The sequence below is a fragment of the Chanos chanos genome, chromosome 14 (genome assembly GCF_902362185.1).
Source record: "Chanos chanos chromosome 14, fChaCha1.1, whole genome shotgun sequence".
NCBI lineage: Eukaryota > Metazoa > Chordata > Actinopteri > Gonorynchiformes > Chanidae > Chanos > Chanos chanos.
In genome coordinates, this window is record NC_044508.1 from 3,414,525 (window position 1) to 3,430,325 (window position 15,801).

At 41.4% G+C, this 15,801-nt stretch overlaps 2 protein-coding genes across 4 annotated transcripts in view; both read right to left on the minus strand.

The window, feature by feature from the left end:
- Positions 1–226: 226 nt before the first annotated feature.
- Positions 227–7,797, minus strand: hspb8 (heat shock protein b8). 3 transcript variants are annotated; one of them, XM_030791989.1, is made up of 4 exons: positions 7,637–7,797; positions 7,020–7,394; positions 4,718–4,781; positions 227–1,463 (listed from the first exon to the last, which is right to left on the minus strand). In XM_030791989.1, exons 2-4 carry the CDS (start codon positions 7,375–7,377, stop codon positions 1,295–1,297), a joined length of 591 nt encoding a protein of 196 aa, XP_030647849.1. In that variant the 5' UTR covers positions 7,378–7,394; positions 7,637–7,797; the 3' UTR covers positions 227–1,294. The 3 variants fall into 3 exon arrangements, with proteins under 3 accessions (XP_030647849.1, XP_030647848.1, XP_030647847.1); XM_030791988.1 differs by having other exon boundaries at positions 7,020–7,490; XM_030791987.1 differs by lacking the exon at positions 7,637–7,797 and having other exon boundaries at positions 7,020–7,626.
- Positions 7,798–11,732: 3,935 nt separating this feature from the next.
- Positions 11,733–15,801, minus strand: part of srrm4 (serine/arginine repetitive matrix 4) — a 43,164-nt gene continuing 39,095 nt past the window's right edge. Inside the window, exons 6-9 of the mRNA XM_030791735.1 lie at positions 14,617–14,918; positions 14,040–14,240; positions 12,443–12,586; positions 11,733–12,009 (exon numbers count right to left, since the gene is read on the minus strand). Of these exons, the coding sequence (XP_030647595.1) occupies positions 11,733–12,009; positions 12,443–12,586; positions 14,040–14,240; positions 14,617–14,918 (924 nt within the window). The remainder of the gene's footprint in view (positions 12,010–12,442; positions 12,587–14,039; positions 14,241–14,616; positions 14,919–15,801) is intronic.

A 15,801-nucleotide genomic window follows, 5' to 3' on the forward strand; every position in this document is an offset into this window, starting at 1 on the left:
TGCCGGATGAATTGGCACAAGCCGCACATATTTACAGTAGCTTTATTATTCATCAAATATTAACCGTGATGAATCTTTTTGTTTATTTATTTGTTTCATTATTTTTTTTTCAATGTGTTTTTAATTTAATCCCACTGCTGGATTTATATAATTTTTTTTTTTGCAGCTAAAAAAAAAAACAAAGCCAAACAAAACAAAAAACAGCAGAGAGAGAACAGAAAGCAAATAATGGCACATTCAAATTTATTATAAACACACCGTACTCTCACCAAGACAGAATTTCATTTTTCTTTCACAAGGTATGATAAACATGAAGACTTGCAGAACAGAATTAATCGACCCTGAAAAAGCGACCCTTCGAAAACCTCTCGGTAGCATTCATGAAAAGGTCTCTGAACCGTGACCTCTGTGGAAGGCTGAACACACTGCAGTGTCCGTTGGGTAGAACCAGACAGGCTGCTCGCTTCAAAAGCACGCTTGGTATTTGCTTTTCCACTTGTGCCTCGGAGGGAAGAAACAGTCATTCTGTCATACACCCCAAATATGGTTTAATGACCAGATATGTTCCTATGATGCAAGGGAAACAGCGGCGAGCACTGGCTATCTTTGGGGAATAGACATAACGTCAGTGCCAGAAGATGCTAATTTAGCCACTGTCGCGATACAAATCTGTACTCCATAGCATTAGATAACACAAACAAAGTGGCTATCATGGGATGATTAGGTATGTACTATGTACTTTAGAGCATGGTTTGTCAAATCCAGTCCAAACTGGTTTAGAGTCCTGCCTTTTTTCTCCTCACCTCCTATTTAGAGGCTTCTTTGAAACCTGGAGACAACACATATTTGCACCCTTTCACCGCACACATAATGCAGTGCTTGGTTGATACAGACTTGGTTGAAACCAAAAAGGACCCTGGACCTCCAGGAATGGATTTTGAGAAACCCTAATAATAGATAACAGAGAACAAATAAAAACTAATTGTTAATAGCTAAGAGTCATCTTTCATTCATTACAATCACACAAATATTATTTAACAAGGTACAAAAAACCAAACAAACCTAATTACCAAAAAAAAAAAAAAAAACCAATTTCAAAATCAAAACCTCATGAACGAGCTAGAGGCGAAAGAGTCATGTAAGGTTCTTCCAGGGGTGTTTGGAGTCTTTTGAATCTACCAAGGCCTACACTGCAGGCCCACAGCCTTAGATCTTAAGGAAAACATATCTTCACCTTACTGGACGCTCAGTAAAATACTGCTGAAGAAGACGGGAAAGGTTGTTTTCTGGCATTTTAAGCCATGCTGCCCTCCTGGGATCTGGCATCAGCGGACTGCATCTCCTCTGTTGGGGCTTCGGTGCTGTAGAGGTAATAAGGGGGTGTCTCTCGAGCCTCAATTATGAGAACGCCCTCGGGGGAAAGGGAGGCAAAGACGCTGAGGGGGTCGACATCAACTGGGATCCTGGAAAAGGAATGGGAAAAACAAGAGATGAGTCATCCGGATTCTAGAGCTGGCCGAAGCCGTTTCTGTGCACCTCGTGAAGATAGCTGATGAACCCTGCGCTTTAAAAATCCTGTATACACTTGGCACTGCAATATGGCAGAGTACAGCCTCACTTTCTGAGCATATGATAACTTCTTTACCGGCACATAATGTCGCACTGATTTCTTGTATTTCACATAATGATGAATTATTATATACTGTCAGTTACTTACATAGGGAAGTACTCTAAGTTAATTTGTAGAAACACGCTAGTTACGATGTATCATATGCAAATAAGTATATAAAGTAATTGCATGGTGGTAAAACCAAACATGTCAGTATATGTTAATATGTTATGTTAATTACCGACTGCAATATATGTGTTGCAGGCTTTGCATATGTTATTAGCATATTTAAGGTCTTTGAAGTATAAAAAACTAATCTGAAAATGTAATATGCATTGTGTTGGTGAGTTTGCATGTTTGGCAACCTCTCAGAGAACAGGTGAACTACATTATAAACCTCTTAGAAAAGTAGGGAAAAGTCTTGACAGCTTGGTTTTGTTTAAACAAACTGATTTTTTTAGTTTGTTTCAGTGTATTTCAAACCAAGAGCATGTTGTAACCAGAAGATAACTCCTAAAAGATTTCTTGGTTTCCATTTAAATGTTCTGCCCACCATATTTTGCCTTATGTGTGTGTGTGTGTGTGTGTGTGTGTGTGTGTGTGTGTGTGAGGGAGGGGGGGGCGTGGAAGAGGAAGGGGGGGGAGAGAGTGTCTCGCTCCAGGTGTTGGGCTCGGAAATAAAGCCGGATCCCAATTATTATAAATCACCGCCTGATGCAAAGTTTATCGCCTGAAATTTCCATCTGCCCATTTTCTAATCAGCACACGAGGCAGAGAGGCAACTGCCGATGTAATGACAGCGGGGACAGTTCCCAGCGATCTCAGCCTTTCAGGGGGGGTATCAACCTATTACATGCAAGAGAAGATTAGCAACCAACCAATATGTGGCGAGATGAGGAGAATCGGCGCAAGTTCTTCTGGACACGATTAAATCACCTGATTAAAAAAAAAAAAAAAAAAAAAATGGAAAAGAAAAAACAAAAACGCCTCCACTGGTCTGCTGCTGCGTGAGGATACGACGATGGCTGTGTCCCAGTACTTTTAGATGGTCCCTTGTGTCATGTCATTATTGTGTCATTGTGTCATGTTGGCCATAAATCTGAATGGAGTGAAACATTATGAGAGACGCCACCAGAGAACATTCAGGAGAAGATTCTTTGGCTTTGCTTTGGCCAATTGAATTGCCAGAAAGAAGGGTACAAGGGAACGGGAGCCAAGGCATTCGAAAAAGACCTGCCCTGCCATTACAAAATACAAGTTTGAATCACGGGTCATATGAATTACATTTCAGAGAGCAAAAGGACTGAACTAGGATCAGTTTACGCCTTTCATAACCCCATGAAATACAGTTATATGGATCAAGGAGTGCTGATCCTTGATCAGCACTTTTATTCCGTGATGCATAACAGATATGAGCACATATCTGGAAGCGCTTTATAATTCCTGAACTCTAAATGCGCAGAGCCCTCTGGTTTTTGGTTTTCATACATTACTGTCCCAGCTGAAATGTGCTAAAATAAGTCATTTGTCAATGACAGAACTCATAAGTCTCTTGTCCACAGCAGACATAAGGAAAGGGAAAGAGAGCAAGTCAGAGAGAGCAAGAGAGAGAGAGAGAGAGAGAGAGAGAGAGAGAGAGAGAGAGAGGGAGAAAGAGAGAGAGAGAGAACCTTCTGAGCTTTGTCAAGCAGCATGCCCAAATATGGCCATGCTGGAGTTTCCGAGAACCCTGCCAAGCGGTCGCTGTGAGGAGCTGAAATAAACTGCCAGGGCCACTTACAGGGTTTGTGCCCACGCTTCATCCAATTAGCACAGCAGTGCTACAGCTTTTCAGCATAAGTCCAGCATCTTAAACATCAATAGAGTGACTGGAGACACGCGCCTCTTTCCTTCTGTGTAGCTTTTTGAGAGCGAACAATCCATATGGCGTCTTTGTTGAAATCTCGATTTGCTTTTCGCCAAAGACAAGGCACAGCGAGCGCGTAATCATTGTACCGTCAGAAAATTTGATCACGTACGCCGATTGCTGGATGAGACGGGCGGCGTTCGGTTGGACGTTATCTGGTCACCGCTTGAATTTTTGTTTACCTCTGTCAAAAACGAGATTTTTTTTTTTCTATCGCTCACATTGATTCTGTAAAAGTGCTGGGAGCCCACCAATATCAGAAATGGGGAACAACAGCTGACAGAAGGTGGGGGGGGGGGGGGGGTTGTTGTAGGAGGAAATAGGGGAGAGAGGGGGATAGCAGGAGGGTGTGAGGACTACATGGGCTTGAATGGGGCTTTTGCTGTCAGAGAGATAAAACAAAAACCAGGTGACGGTGATGATTTTCCAGATGAATTTGTGATGATGTGAGACACAGAGGTCTAGTGCGTGCCGGAATTTTCTGCTGAAATGCAACAAAATGCAAGTTGCGCAAGATGTCATCAGCTACACACATAAATCAAAACGCAAAAGCGAAGCCAGATTTGTAGCTTGATTCTGACTAAAACCGACTAAAAATAGCAGAATAATTAGTGTAACCACCATGGCCATCGATCTTCCACTGTCATCTCTTTGAACATGTTTACAGCATGTCCACCTCCGTCCAACAATTTTTGGGTGTGGCCGGGTACCTACAGAACAGCCTCTGAAAGATCCCAGTTAATCAACGCTGAAGCATAAGGAGTCGCCATGCTGTTGGGGAACTGACTGCTAATTAGCAGTAGGGAAAGAAACGATGTTGAGATGACACTCTGGTGAAACGCTGGTGATACAGGGAAGTGTTTTTAGTGTCGCTTGTCAAAAAAACCAGAAACCGTTCTCTGCAGAGTTTTATGTCTAAATAAAGATTTAAACTGCTACATGATTCGTTGAGGGCAGAGCTCTTAAAATCGTTGTTTGGTGAGAACTCTTCTCAGAGTCTTGGCTTTACATGCAACGTATCAATAATTATCGACTTATTACTGGTTTAAAACAACCCTGTGTGTTAATGTGTGTTGATTATACTAAAACTCTAAAAGGACAGGCTGGTAATTGAAAGGGTCAAGTGTTTATGGGAACAGTGAGTTCTGCTGTGTGTTTTTAAAGCCTGTGTCAGAAAACTCTGGAAGTTTCCAGATACTCACTGGATCTTCTTTGTGAAATTTTTTGTAACGATGCCTCCCTCATCTTGTTTTTCTTCATGTTTCCCTGTAAACAGATAAACATGACAACAAATTAAACATGGATTACAGCTGTAGAAAAAAAATATCCAAAGTTAAGAATTTTACAGCTTTCATGTCCTCCTTTTGGGAGCGGGTTCTACAGATCTCTGAAACAAAAGAAAAAGTGGATTCTAATACACAGGTGCATCCCTATTTCGGGGTTCTTTGAGGAACTGGTCTATAACTGACCATACCACCACAGTAAAAAAATGAATTTCGTCTGTTTGTTTGGTGTCAAAATGGTTCGAAAAGCTCAGAATCCGAGCCAGCAGACAGCCGGGGTTTGCCGCTTCCATGCGCTCTTCTATCTCTAACTGTAAACTGAGTTCACAAACAATGTTTGCAGAGGCTAAAGACTGGTCAGTGTTTAGGGGACTGGACGGAGCCAGACCAAGGACAGAATGGCTGACTTAAAACCCACCCTGGAGGCTCTGTGTGGGGCTCTAGGCTGCAGCTGCTCGCTAGCTCTAAATGCCATACGCACCACACCCTCTCTGTCTGGATGAGCTATGTGCAATCCTACCCCCCCCCCCCCCCCCAGTGGCTTCTTCAGCCATAGAAAGTGCTGGATAGAAGCGCTGAGGACAATGCGATCGCTGAAACAACTCACCCCCTCCTTCACCCTTTTCTCATATGAACACGCCAGATTCCGACACCTCACGGGTACAAACCCAGGGCCAATTGTTAGGGAAGTCCCTCCACCAATCAAAAACTGCTTCACCAATCACTTGAGAGGTATCATTCGACCAATGACTGAAGAGGTTCGTATCTGACTCCTCAAACAATCACTCTAGAGCTGTGGTTCAATACTAATCACTCAAGATCTCTCAGTCTAACTCAGCACTCAGCTCTTCCAACACTGGAGCCAGAAGGCAAGCAAGAGACTGAAAACGCGCTAGTTGTTACTGCGAGGGGTTCTCTCCCCCTCTCTCTCTCTCCCCCTTTCTTAGTCTCTCTCTCTCTCTCTCTCTCTCTCTCTCTCTGTGCAGGCAGAACTGACTGTGTTTCATTTTGACAAGGCAGGGACATTAGCCAGACCACTTTTAGAATGAGGTCGAGAGACGTCAGCAGCCCCCCCCCACTTCTCATTGACTGAATGACCCAACTGCAATTGGATGTGCTTATAAAAAGCTTTACTGGGGGGCCCAGTCCACTTTAGACTTTAGACTGCATAACAAAGGTGGACTAATGTTGTTAACTGTGTAAAAGCTATAAAGACAGGAGTGTTCTCTTGTTTCACACTGTCATTATTTCAGATCGAAATGTTCTTACTTAAATAGTGCATTTAGGTTTAAAGGAAGATGCAAATGGTATTTGCAAACACTTGGTCCTTGTTTTGTGGATAATGGCTGAAACGAATAAATTTCAATTCTAGTCCTTGGGTCATTTTAATTTAAATGATGAAACACAATTTAGAATACAGTCATATCTAAGCCCAAAGTTGAAACCTTTCCTGAAAAAAAAAAATTTTAAAAACACCCCCCCCCCCCCCCCCCTCCGTCTCTTATCATTGTTTTTTAACCCGCATGTGACCTTGTTTTCTGGTGTGGCCCCCTTTTTCGCACAGAGCTCAGCACATTAAAATGTCTTTCTGAAAAAAAACAAAACACCTTCCCTAAAAGCCAGAAGGCATTTACGAAGACCCAGCTGCCACTATTTTACAAGGTTTTCAAGCAGCTGTCTTCTGAAACTGAGTAGGAAAAACAGAACGAGGAGTCGGTCGCAGTGTCGAACGTGAGTGCCACATGCCTCGAATGGATCTAAAACTAGTCCGTGTTCACTGCAAGGCGGGTGAGCGATCCTTAAAGAATGCGAGCAGGTGCGCGCCTGACTGTGACAAGATCTCTCGACTATCTGCAAGTCATGATGGAGGCCTAGTGGCTCCTGCACTGGAATAGTCTACTTGACTATGAGATATTAAAACAGTCTGGAACTATTATTTTTTGAGGAAACTGTTAACCTTGTGAAGAACAGTGAGTATGAACAAACAGTGACGGAAACGTGCCTTGCCATACTTAAGCCATGCCGACACTGTGTGACAAGAGACTTAGCCCAGTTCAGACGTATCCCTTTAAATCAATGTACATACAACACGTCCCATATCGATACAATAATTGGCTGATGAAGTAGTCAGAGACTGTAAGGACGGGTCATTGAATAGTGCCGTCGTAACGAAATAATACTTTTTTTTTTTTAAGTTGTCATCTTGTTAAAGTTGCCTCACCTGATACTTCTACAAAACCGTCTTTGGTTTTGACGTTTAGCTCCTCTGGTTTATAGCTGTGTACGTTCACACAAACTTTCCACGGCTCCCTTGGGTTCGTTGGAGTCAAGCTGCGCGGCTCAGTGTACCTAGAGCTATAGGCTGGAGAAGCACCCATGGATGTGCGAGGGAATCCCGGGCGCAGAGAGCCGGTCCACGGCGCGCCCATTCGGGTGCTAAGTCTAGGTCGGGCCCAGTCGGGCCAGTCCATAGACAGATCTTCGGGAAAAGGCATCATTCCAAAGTCATCGTCCATAAAGCGTGAAGCAATCGACTGCTCTCGAAACGGATCTCTGGGAATCCTCTGTCTGCTGCCCATAGTGTAGAAGTCTCCCTCTGCCATAGCGACCACAGCCAAAGAACAAAGTTGAAAGTTCCTCTAAACTTTAACCAAAGTTTGCGCAATCTCTCCTGGAAAACTCGTTATATGACCTGCAACGAACTCTCAATAAGATGACCAGTATCAAAAATGACTATCCACCACAAATTAATTACTTCCCTGCTTTGTGTTTTTCGCAGTTTACGTTTTACAGTAACATTGATTAGCCTACTGGACACATAAGTACATGTTTACGCACCACCAAATATGTAAATACCGTCTGAAGTTTCTTTTGTGATCTGTCGTTGCCTATTCTCGAAGTTTACTGACAACCACAAAGCTTTGGTCGTCGGTTTTATATATCTGCCAGTTTACCACGAAACTCCCAGACAACAACGTCCAGAAAGTGCGCGACTTAACAGCTGACTAAAGACCCTCCTCCGTCCAAGTTTAGCAGGGGGCTGCGAATGGTTCTTCGGGGCAGTTCTGACATACATACACCCCTCCCTCTGACTCATGACTTTTTAATAGAATATAACGCACCTCTTCATGACCGACAAGGAAAGCAGGGCGCTAGTTAAGGGCAACGGACATGTTCCAGCTGATGTCAGTTTACATATAAAACACATATTATAGCGCTCCAAACACGTAAGGATGACACGTCTTAAAGACGCCCTGGAATCCTCACCTCCCCTCAAGTCATTTTTCGTCTCTCCAGAGGGTTCGATATACAACACATGTCTCACAATTTCAGCACGAAACCAACAGTGACGTTAAAGGTACATGACATCAAGGTTTGAAATAGCGTATAATTTATTTGTGACTTTTTTAAGTATCATTACAGACTCAGACAACAGGGGAAGACAAAACTGGAGAATGGGGGAGAGACGCCCTGAATTTGGGGACTACACATACAGAAGAATGGTACAGTTGTGATGCAGGAGACCATGGGCCACGCCCTTTAATATCATTAGCTGTCTCGTGTAACTGAGGATTATTCTGCGATGTTTGTCCACAAGAGAGTCGAGGAGTGATTACTACTGGATGTAAACAATGCACTTTGACAACACATAGGCTACTAGAGTATGGTGAATATGAGGACATTTCACTAGACAGCCAATCGGTTGTTATCATTATTATTATTTTTTACTGGGATTGTTCGACTCCCAAATATAAATAATAAGCTTGAACTGTTTGTCTCTCAGAAATCAATATAACTTAACGTTTAGGCTACTCATTGGACTTTTTAAGTTTGGCTCTCTTTTATTCAGTCCCGGTGTCCCTGAAAAGTTTTTCAAATTTCAGGTTGAAACGGAACATTCCAGCAGACCAATGAATTCTTTCTAGTACTCATAGTCCCATCCCAGACTGAGCCATTACATTGTACTGCAGGTACAAATGGAACCATACAAATGGACCATACTCTTTTTTTGAGTTCTTTAGTCTTCAGCAAGACTTGCCAAGGCTCGAGGGCACCTTAAATAAATAAATAAACAAACAAAAATAAATAAATAGCTCATGTAACAGCAGTAAAAACTTGCTAAATATTTTGTTTTCTTTCTTCATTCAACCAACCCATATATTTAAATTCTGATTATTTCATACCGTTTAATGCAAATATACAGTGCATTTGTTTAGTTTTGTCATTTGTAGAACTGAGAGGACACTTAAAAGGACAAAAGATCTACATCAGACAGCCCAAAGCTAAACAGTCTGGAATTTCACCATTATCCCAATGTAAAATAAAGCCACCCAACTCCTCTGTGCAGAAACACCAGACAAATTCATATTTACACAACAATACATATTCAGTACATGATTATATTTTTGTGCTAATTTGAATGTCGAGAGAGGGAGAACAGGGGTAGCCAAGGTTCATCTTCAAAAACATTGCACAACTGTCAAGTCCTCTCCCCCGCCCCCCCCCCCCCCCCCACCCCTTTGCCTTATTCAACGATCCTCTGTGCAAGTAAGAAAACCACACAGCACATCAATGTCTGACTATTTACAATGCATAGAGAACACACCTTTGAGCATCATGCCTTTTGATTTGACAAGCGTTCAGTGAATATAATGACAGAGAACTGAGAGAAAAAGAGAGGAGCAGCAGTCTGAGGAGGCATTAAGCTTAGATGTCAACACAATAACATTTTCTTTTTTTAAAGCAGAAACAACACAAATTTGGCAGACTTTTTTGTTTTTTTGTTTTTTTTTCTCCCCAGTAGCGTGTCATTGGTGTCATTCATTGGTGTTTCTTTTGTTTGTTTGTGCTGCCATTGCATTGATCTATAAGGAGATTTGTCTTATTCCGACTGCTGTGGTTATCATACTCTATAACACTTGGAGTTCGATTTTGATGTCTGCTGATATTTTCTCATTTTCACATGTAATATGTGGAAAAACCCATGGCTATAATGGAGGTGCGCTTGGGTGTGTTTATGTACGTGGAGGGCAACTATTCATAACTGTTGAACTGATACATAAATATACGTGACCATTAGTGTTACAGCTTAATTCAAGCAACACAGAGCCTCAGTTACAGTAACAAAAGATATAATGAAAATATAATTAAAAATGCATACTTTTCTGTTCATTTTTTAAAATAAATAGTATAAAGAACAGTAATAACACTTAACAGGCTTATATGTTCTTCCAAAGCACACAATCAAAAAGCAAAAATATCAACAGTACATATAAATATAACAATAATAATTAAAAAACAACATAAAAAAATGGAAAACAAATACTACAGAACATGGATTAATGTCTTTCAAAGTAAAGGCATTGCACCATCAATAAATAGTGATAAACGACCAAAAAGAACATTCAAATAACTTAAACAGATAAAAATGCAAATAAATTAACAAGTAAATAAAACAGCGAAACAGTACAAAATACTGAAGATAATAATAATAATAATACTAACAATAATAATAATAATAATAATAATAATAATAATAATAATCTACATATGAATATCAAATCAGCTTTTAAATGTAAATTGAACATGTGCAAAGCTTCACTCACATTTTAATCCAGTGTGCCAGACAGAATGAATTCAGTGCTTCCAGATACTTACGCAGGACTAAAATGTCCTCCTAAAGTGTGCTCCTGTGCCCCTGACATGATTATACCCAGGTAAGACAAACTACACCAACATGTGCAAAGTATTCAAGTGGTCCCGCTCCCGTTTTCATAATGGTAAACTCTTCTGGGACATTCCTAAACTGTTCAGAGCTTGCAATGTGGCTATCACTGACAAAAACAGGAAATTCCAGGGGAGGTGTTATTTTCACAGATAACGTTTCATTAGGTGTTTTCATCTAATCCTTCTCATCAAATCAAAGTCAATTTTTCATCGGGTGTAAGAGAAAAAAAAAGAACTGTTCTCTCTTTTTCACACTCAGAAATAACCCCTCAAGTTCGACATTTGATGATTGAGATGTTGCTGTGAGCTATAGACATGGTTTCTTGGCTTCAGAACAACACAGCGTGAAGATTAAAGGATCATTTTGGCTTTGTCCTCTCAGGATATAATTCATGGAGCGTTTGGGAATACACTGACCTGCTCGTAAACATGTTACGAGCGGTACCGCGTTTCAAATCCGCAAAAACTGTTTTACTTCCTCATCAAGATGACACTGGATCAGCAGCCTGTCACATTTGGTGACATCGTTCCGGACAGATGGGCTCCGAATGGAATTCCGGCCAAGCGCTGAGCAACGTTTTGATCGTCAGCCATTGCCTCCTCACCCAGTGACATTTGAATTGTTTTCCACTCAAACAGAAGATAAATAAAGCTGGCATTTGAGCTGATGGGCCATGTGTTTGCCGACGGGAGCCGTAGGCGGATGCATTTTTCAAAGAAAGCGCGGACGTGACGCAGGCGTCTTAGGACTAGCCCATGGCTAAAACCGTTACCGATGCAATACATGGTTTTTCCTTCGAGCATTTTCTTTTTTTTCGTGTTGCTGTTGTTGAGATACTACCTGTCAGAGAGTGGTAAAATGTACTCTAAGCAAAATGTCAGTCAATGTAGCTGGCGCAAGAGAGTCCCTCAGGGTCCCAGTTCAGGTCCTCTATGAATTTAAATGGACATATGCAGGGAGGATCTGTTTCTTCATCATTACGGGATTGTTCAGAGTAATGTACCACACTGCTCTTCAACAAAACATGATGGAAAGAGGTCGCAACAATATGGAATACTCAGTCTCATCTAACGCAGGACAGATAAAGTGGAACTTGTGGTTCTGTCGACCAACTCTGGTTCCATCTAAAGCAGTGACAGACCTGGAAGGTGCTGTGTTGTCGTTTATCACTTTGGACCCAAAGTGCATTTCTTTTCAGTCTGCGGTTTAGCGCCGCCCCCTGCTATAGCTAGTCAGCGAGTCATAACTCCGGCTTCGGCTGCGGCTACGGCTTTGGCTGTGACTCCCGAAGATGGAGTTCCAGGACGAGCTGCGACTGTAGGTCCTGTAGGAGGAGTAACTCCGACAGCGACTGCGACTGCAGCTGCGGCTGCGGCTGCGGCTACGACTTCGGGAGAACAGGCTGTACCAGGAGGACAGGCTACTGGAGCGACTGCTTGAGGAAGGACTGGGGCGGTAATAGGGGATGGGCCTTTTTCTGGCACTGTGGAGAAAAAAAAATTTAAAAATTGGTATTTCACGTCTCTAAAATTACAATGCATCAATCAGAGCAAAAAGTCCATTTAAATATATTCAGTTCGCATTTTTATAATGGTTTTTTTTTTTCATCTAACAAGACAGTTTTTTTAAGCGCATATCTTGACTGTTAAACTTAATTGCATTACTGTAATTTAGTCTTAAACTCCCCATTGACTCTCGCGTAGTCTACGGCTGATAGGAATCAGGTCCATCACAGCATTGGAGGAGACGGGCACTTTCGCTCACTCGATTACATCATGCGTGATGCACTTGTGACAGGGTGATATAAAGGTTGAAATCCTGCACCTGACTGTCTGCCACACAACCACCACTGAGGCTTTTTTCCGTGTAGGCGTTCTTACGTTTTTATAACAGAGTAATACAAAAGAATAAAAGACCTAGTGATTCTTCGAGCCTCCAAGTGACTAGGGGAATCCCTCCTCCTCTTCCTTATGGGGGAGTAGGGCCTTCTTCTGCTCTGCTTCCTGCTGCGCTTGGAGCCCTTCATGCCGGAGCTGGAGCCTCTTTTTCGTTCTCGAGCTCTTTAGAGAGATAAAAACACAGATGTCAGCCCCTGACAAGTGAATAATGGGTGGTTGAACACATTCACTCTGTCAGAATGTAGTCTATTATTATATTATAATTGATGAATAAATTACATATTTAGCAGATGGCTAGGACAAAGTGAGAATTACATTCAACCTGGATGAATATTTTCATTATTGCACCAAAAAAAAAAAAAAATACAGTTAAGGAGAAGGGTGCAAAACCGATTTTCTCAAAGGTGGACAAAACAAAACAAAACAAAAACAACAACAACAACAACAACAACAACGAAAAAACACCCTCTACCTTTTATTACATAAACAGAAATTTTATGTCAGTTAAATCTCAGCCTGTCAACTTCAAAAGCCATAATTGCTCAAGACAGTTTCAATGTAGTATTTCCAGACAGATTGAATAATGCTCTCATCACCGGTCTGGAGTGTATCTGCAGTATCTTGGGCTGCGGAAGCTGTTTGTGCTACACACACTCCCTCTCCTCGAGTCTGGTGAATAGCTGAGAGAACGCGAATATGACCTTACAACAAAGAAAAAACAACAAAAAAAGAAAAACACAAATGTCTTATTTTCAACAAAAAAAAAATTAAATCATGCACATTGCCTACTGCTGAATTCAGATACTGGTAAAAGCAATTATTAACCAGTTAAGCTTTTAACTTACCCTTAGTTTGGTCACTGAGTGTAATTAACAAATTCTATTTTTTTTTTTCTCTTTATGATCATGTGACATTTCATGGCCTTTTTGTCTCTCATGCTATGCAATGTGAATGCACAGTCCATAAGTAAATACAAATCGAGAATCTACCATATGCTTTCTTCTGCGTGTATTATGTATTTGACATAATGTTGGAGATTCTAAGACAAAGCGAGTTGAGTCCTTGGTTTGAAAACAGTAGAGGACACTTCATTTTAGGGCCTAGGAGCTCAAAGACTGAAAACTCCCAAAGGATTTTTATACTTTTCCTGGGTCTGTGGCTTCAGCTAGTAAGGCTTGTGTTGTATGATCATTGGTTAATATCTAACGCTTTCATAGAAACGATGCTGAAGTGAACTTGAGGCATGAGAACATGGTCACATGGTCACATGGACTCTTTTGTTATCCATTAGTCTCTGTCTAATCTTGACTACAAACTACATATTGGCTAATGTTCATAGCTTTACCATTGTTAAAAAAAAGTTAGAGTTTAGCATGGTTGCTTTTTTAATAAAACAAAAAATGAAATCAAAATTATAATGAAATTATTGCGTAAACTATACAAAATGACAAATATAGAAAAACCCCAAACTCCCTCAAACACATAAGAAAGGGATTATTTATTTTATTCAGATATAGTACAGCGTCACATGAGTAAACTTCTAGTTATTAAAGACGCTCAACAACAAAAAAAAAGGACTCAATCCCAGCAGCAGGCACGGACTTCCATGACCCACCTCTTTCCAGAGGAGAACGATGAACTCCGGGAGTGGTGGTAGGAGGATCTGGAGCTCCGGGAGGAGAAGCTCCTGCAACGGCTGGAGGAGGACCGTCTCCGGTGTCTGGAATACGGCGGCGGGGAGAGACTCCGGTCCGTAGCGGTCACGCCAAGTCTTGAATTACCAACCACTGTGGCGCCACGAACGGGTGTTCGGTCACTATAATGATGGTGGGGGAAAAAACGTCAGGCTGCGGAAGAAACTCCACGAGGACCATGGCTTGGCTTGTCTGTGATGGTGTTCATGATGCTTTGCTGTGACTAAGCAATCCCACAGGAAAGCATATACTTTATATTTTTATTTCTAAGCTTTAAAAACCACATTAAGGCCATTAAGTACACTTGTGCTGGGTTGAGTGCTGGGGCGAGGACACCATGATGCGACAGGTCTGAAGTCATGTGGGATTAAGTGTATAGCCCAAGAGCATAATGGCCATGACTGGGATATTAGAACCTCAAGTATTCCTCAAGTATTAAATCAACATTCCTGCTCCGCCACAGGAATACACGCTACAATTAGGGTAATAACTCCTTACCTGTTCTTGCGGAAAATGGATGCGGACAAGTCACTCTCTGAGGTTTCCGGTTTTGACAGGGACACATAACTGGTCACAGAATTCCCAGAATCTGAAGTGCTATCCCCATCCATAAACCTCAGCTTCTCCAAAGACGTGGATTTATTGTCCCCGTTGACATTTAACCTCGAGCCGTCGGTTTTCGACGAAGGCGGAGAGGACGTATCATTTCCTGAGTCATAATCAGGCTGCCCTTTGTTCTGATTGGCCAGGACAGCTGTTTGTTTACTTAAAATCCCATGCCCAGGCTGTGAAGGCCCAATCTGTAAGCAGACAAAGATGGACGGTTGCTTTATTTGGGGAGACAGAAGTTTCTGGGTTCAAGTAGCTGCCTGAACGATGTTCTGTGAATAATCTACAAAGGCATGTTTTTTTTCCCTACAAAACACAGAGAGAGAATTAACTCTGGGACAGAGAACTCAGAGAGATCAGAATATCATGCAAATTTGTCGCATGCGAGTAACTTCTAAAAAGAAAGAAAAAGCTAAAAACCAAATAAATCAAAACCTAATGAAATTGAAACCAAAAAAAAAAGAAACATTAGAGTGAAACAAACTTCTGAAAGAAAAGAGAAGAGATCAGAGAAGAGAAAAACAGTGAAGAAACTACAAAACGGCTTTAAAGCTCGAAGAGATAAGAACGAGAGAAAACGAAACAAACAAACAACGAAAATAAACTAAAAAACGAAAACAGAAACCCCCAATTTGAAAGTCTTCTCGAGAACATTGAACAAACATCACAAAAATGGATAAACTGGATGTTGAAATGAAAAGAAATTGCAGACAAAGAGATATTCCATCACTCTAACTACGTAAAAGCCCTCAGAAAAATAGGATACTCTGGTGCTTTTTTTCTGTCCCCTGCAAGAAGAGATTAATTATCCACCAGCGCCCTACAGTAAAAACCCTAAGTCTGTGGATGGCATCGACTTACCAATCAAGATTTCCTCCTTAAGTAGGTAAGGTGTAAGAAAAAGGGGAAAGCGGGTAACATAAGTGCATCATTAGAGTTGAGAATTGCAAGAAAAATGAACATTAACCTTCTCTTCAAAAAAAAAAAAAAAAAAACCCCAAATGCCATTAAATGCCACTTACTGGCATGATCCCCGTTTTCTCGCCTGCTCAAAGCCCTGGGTCCACTTTTCGT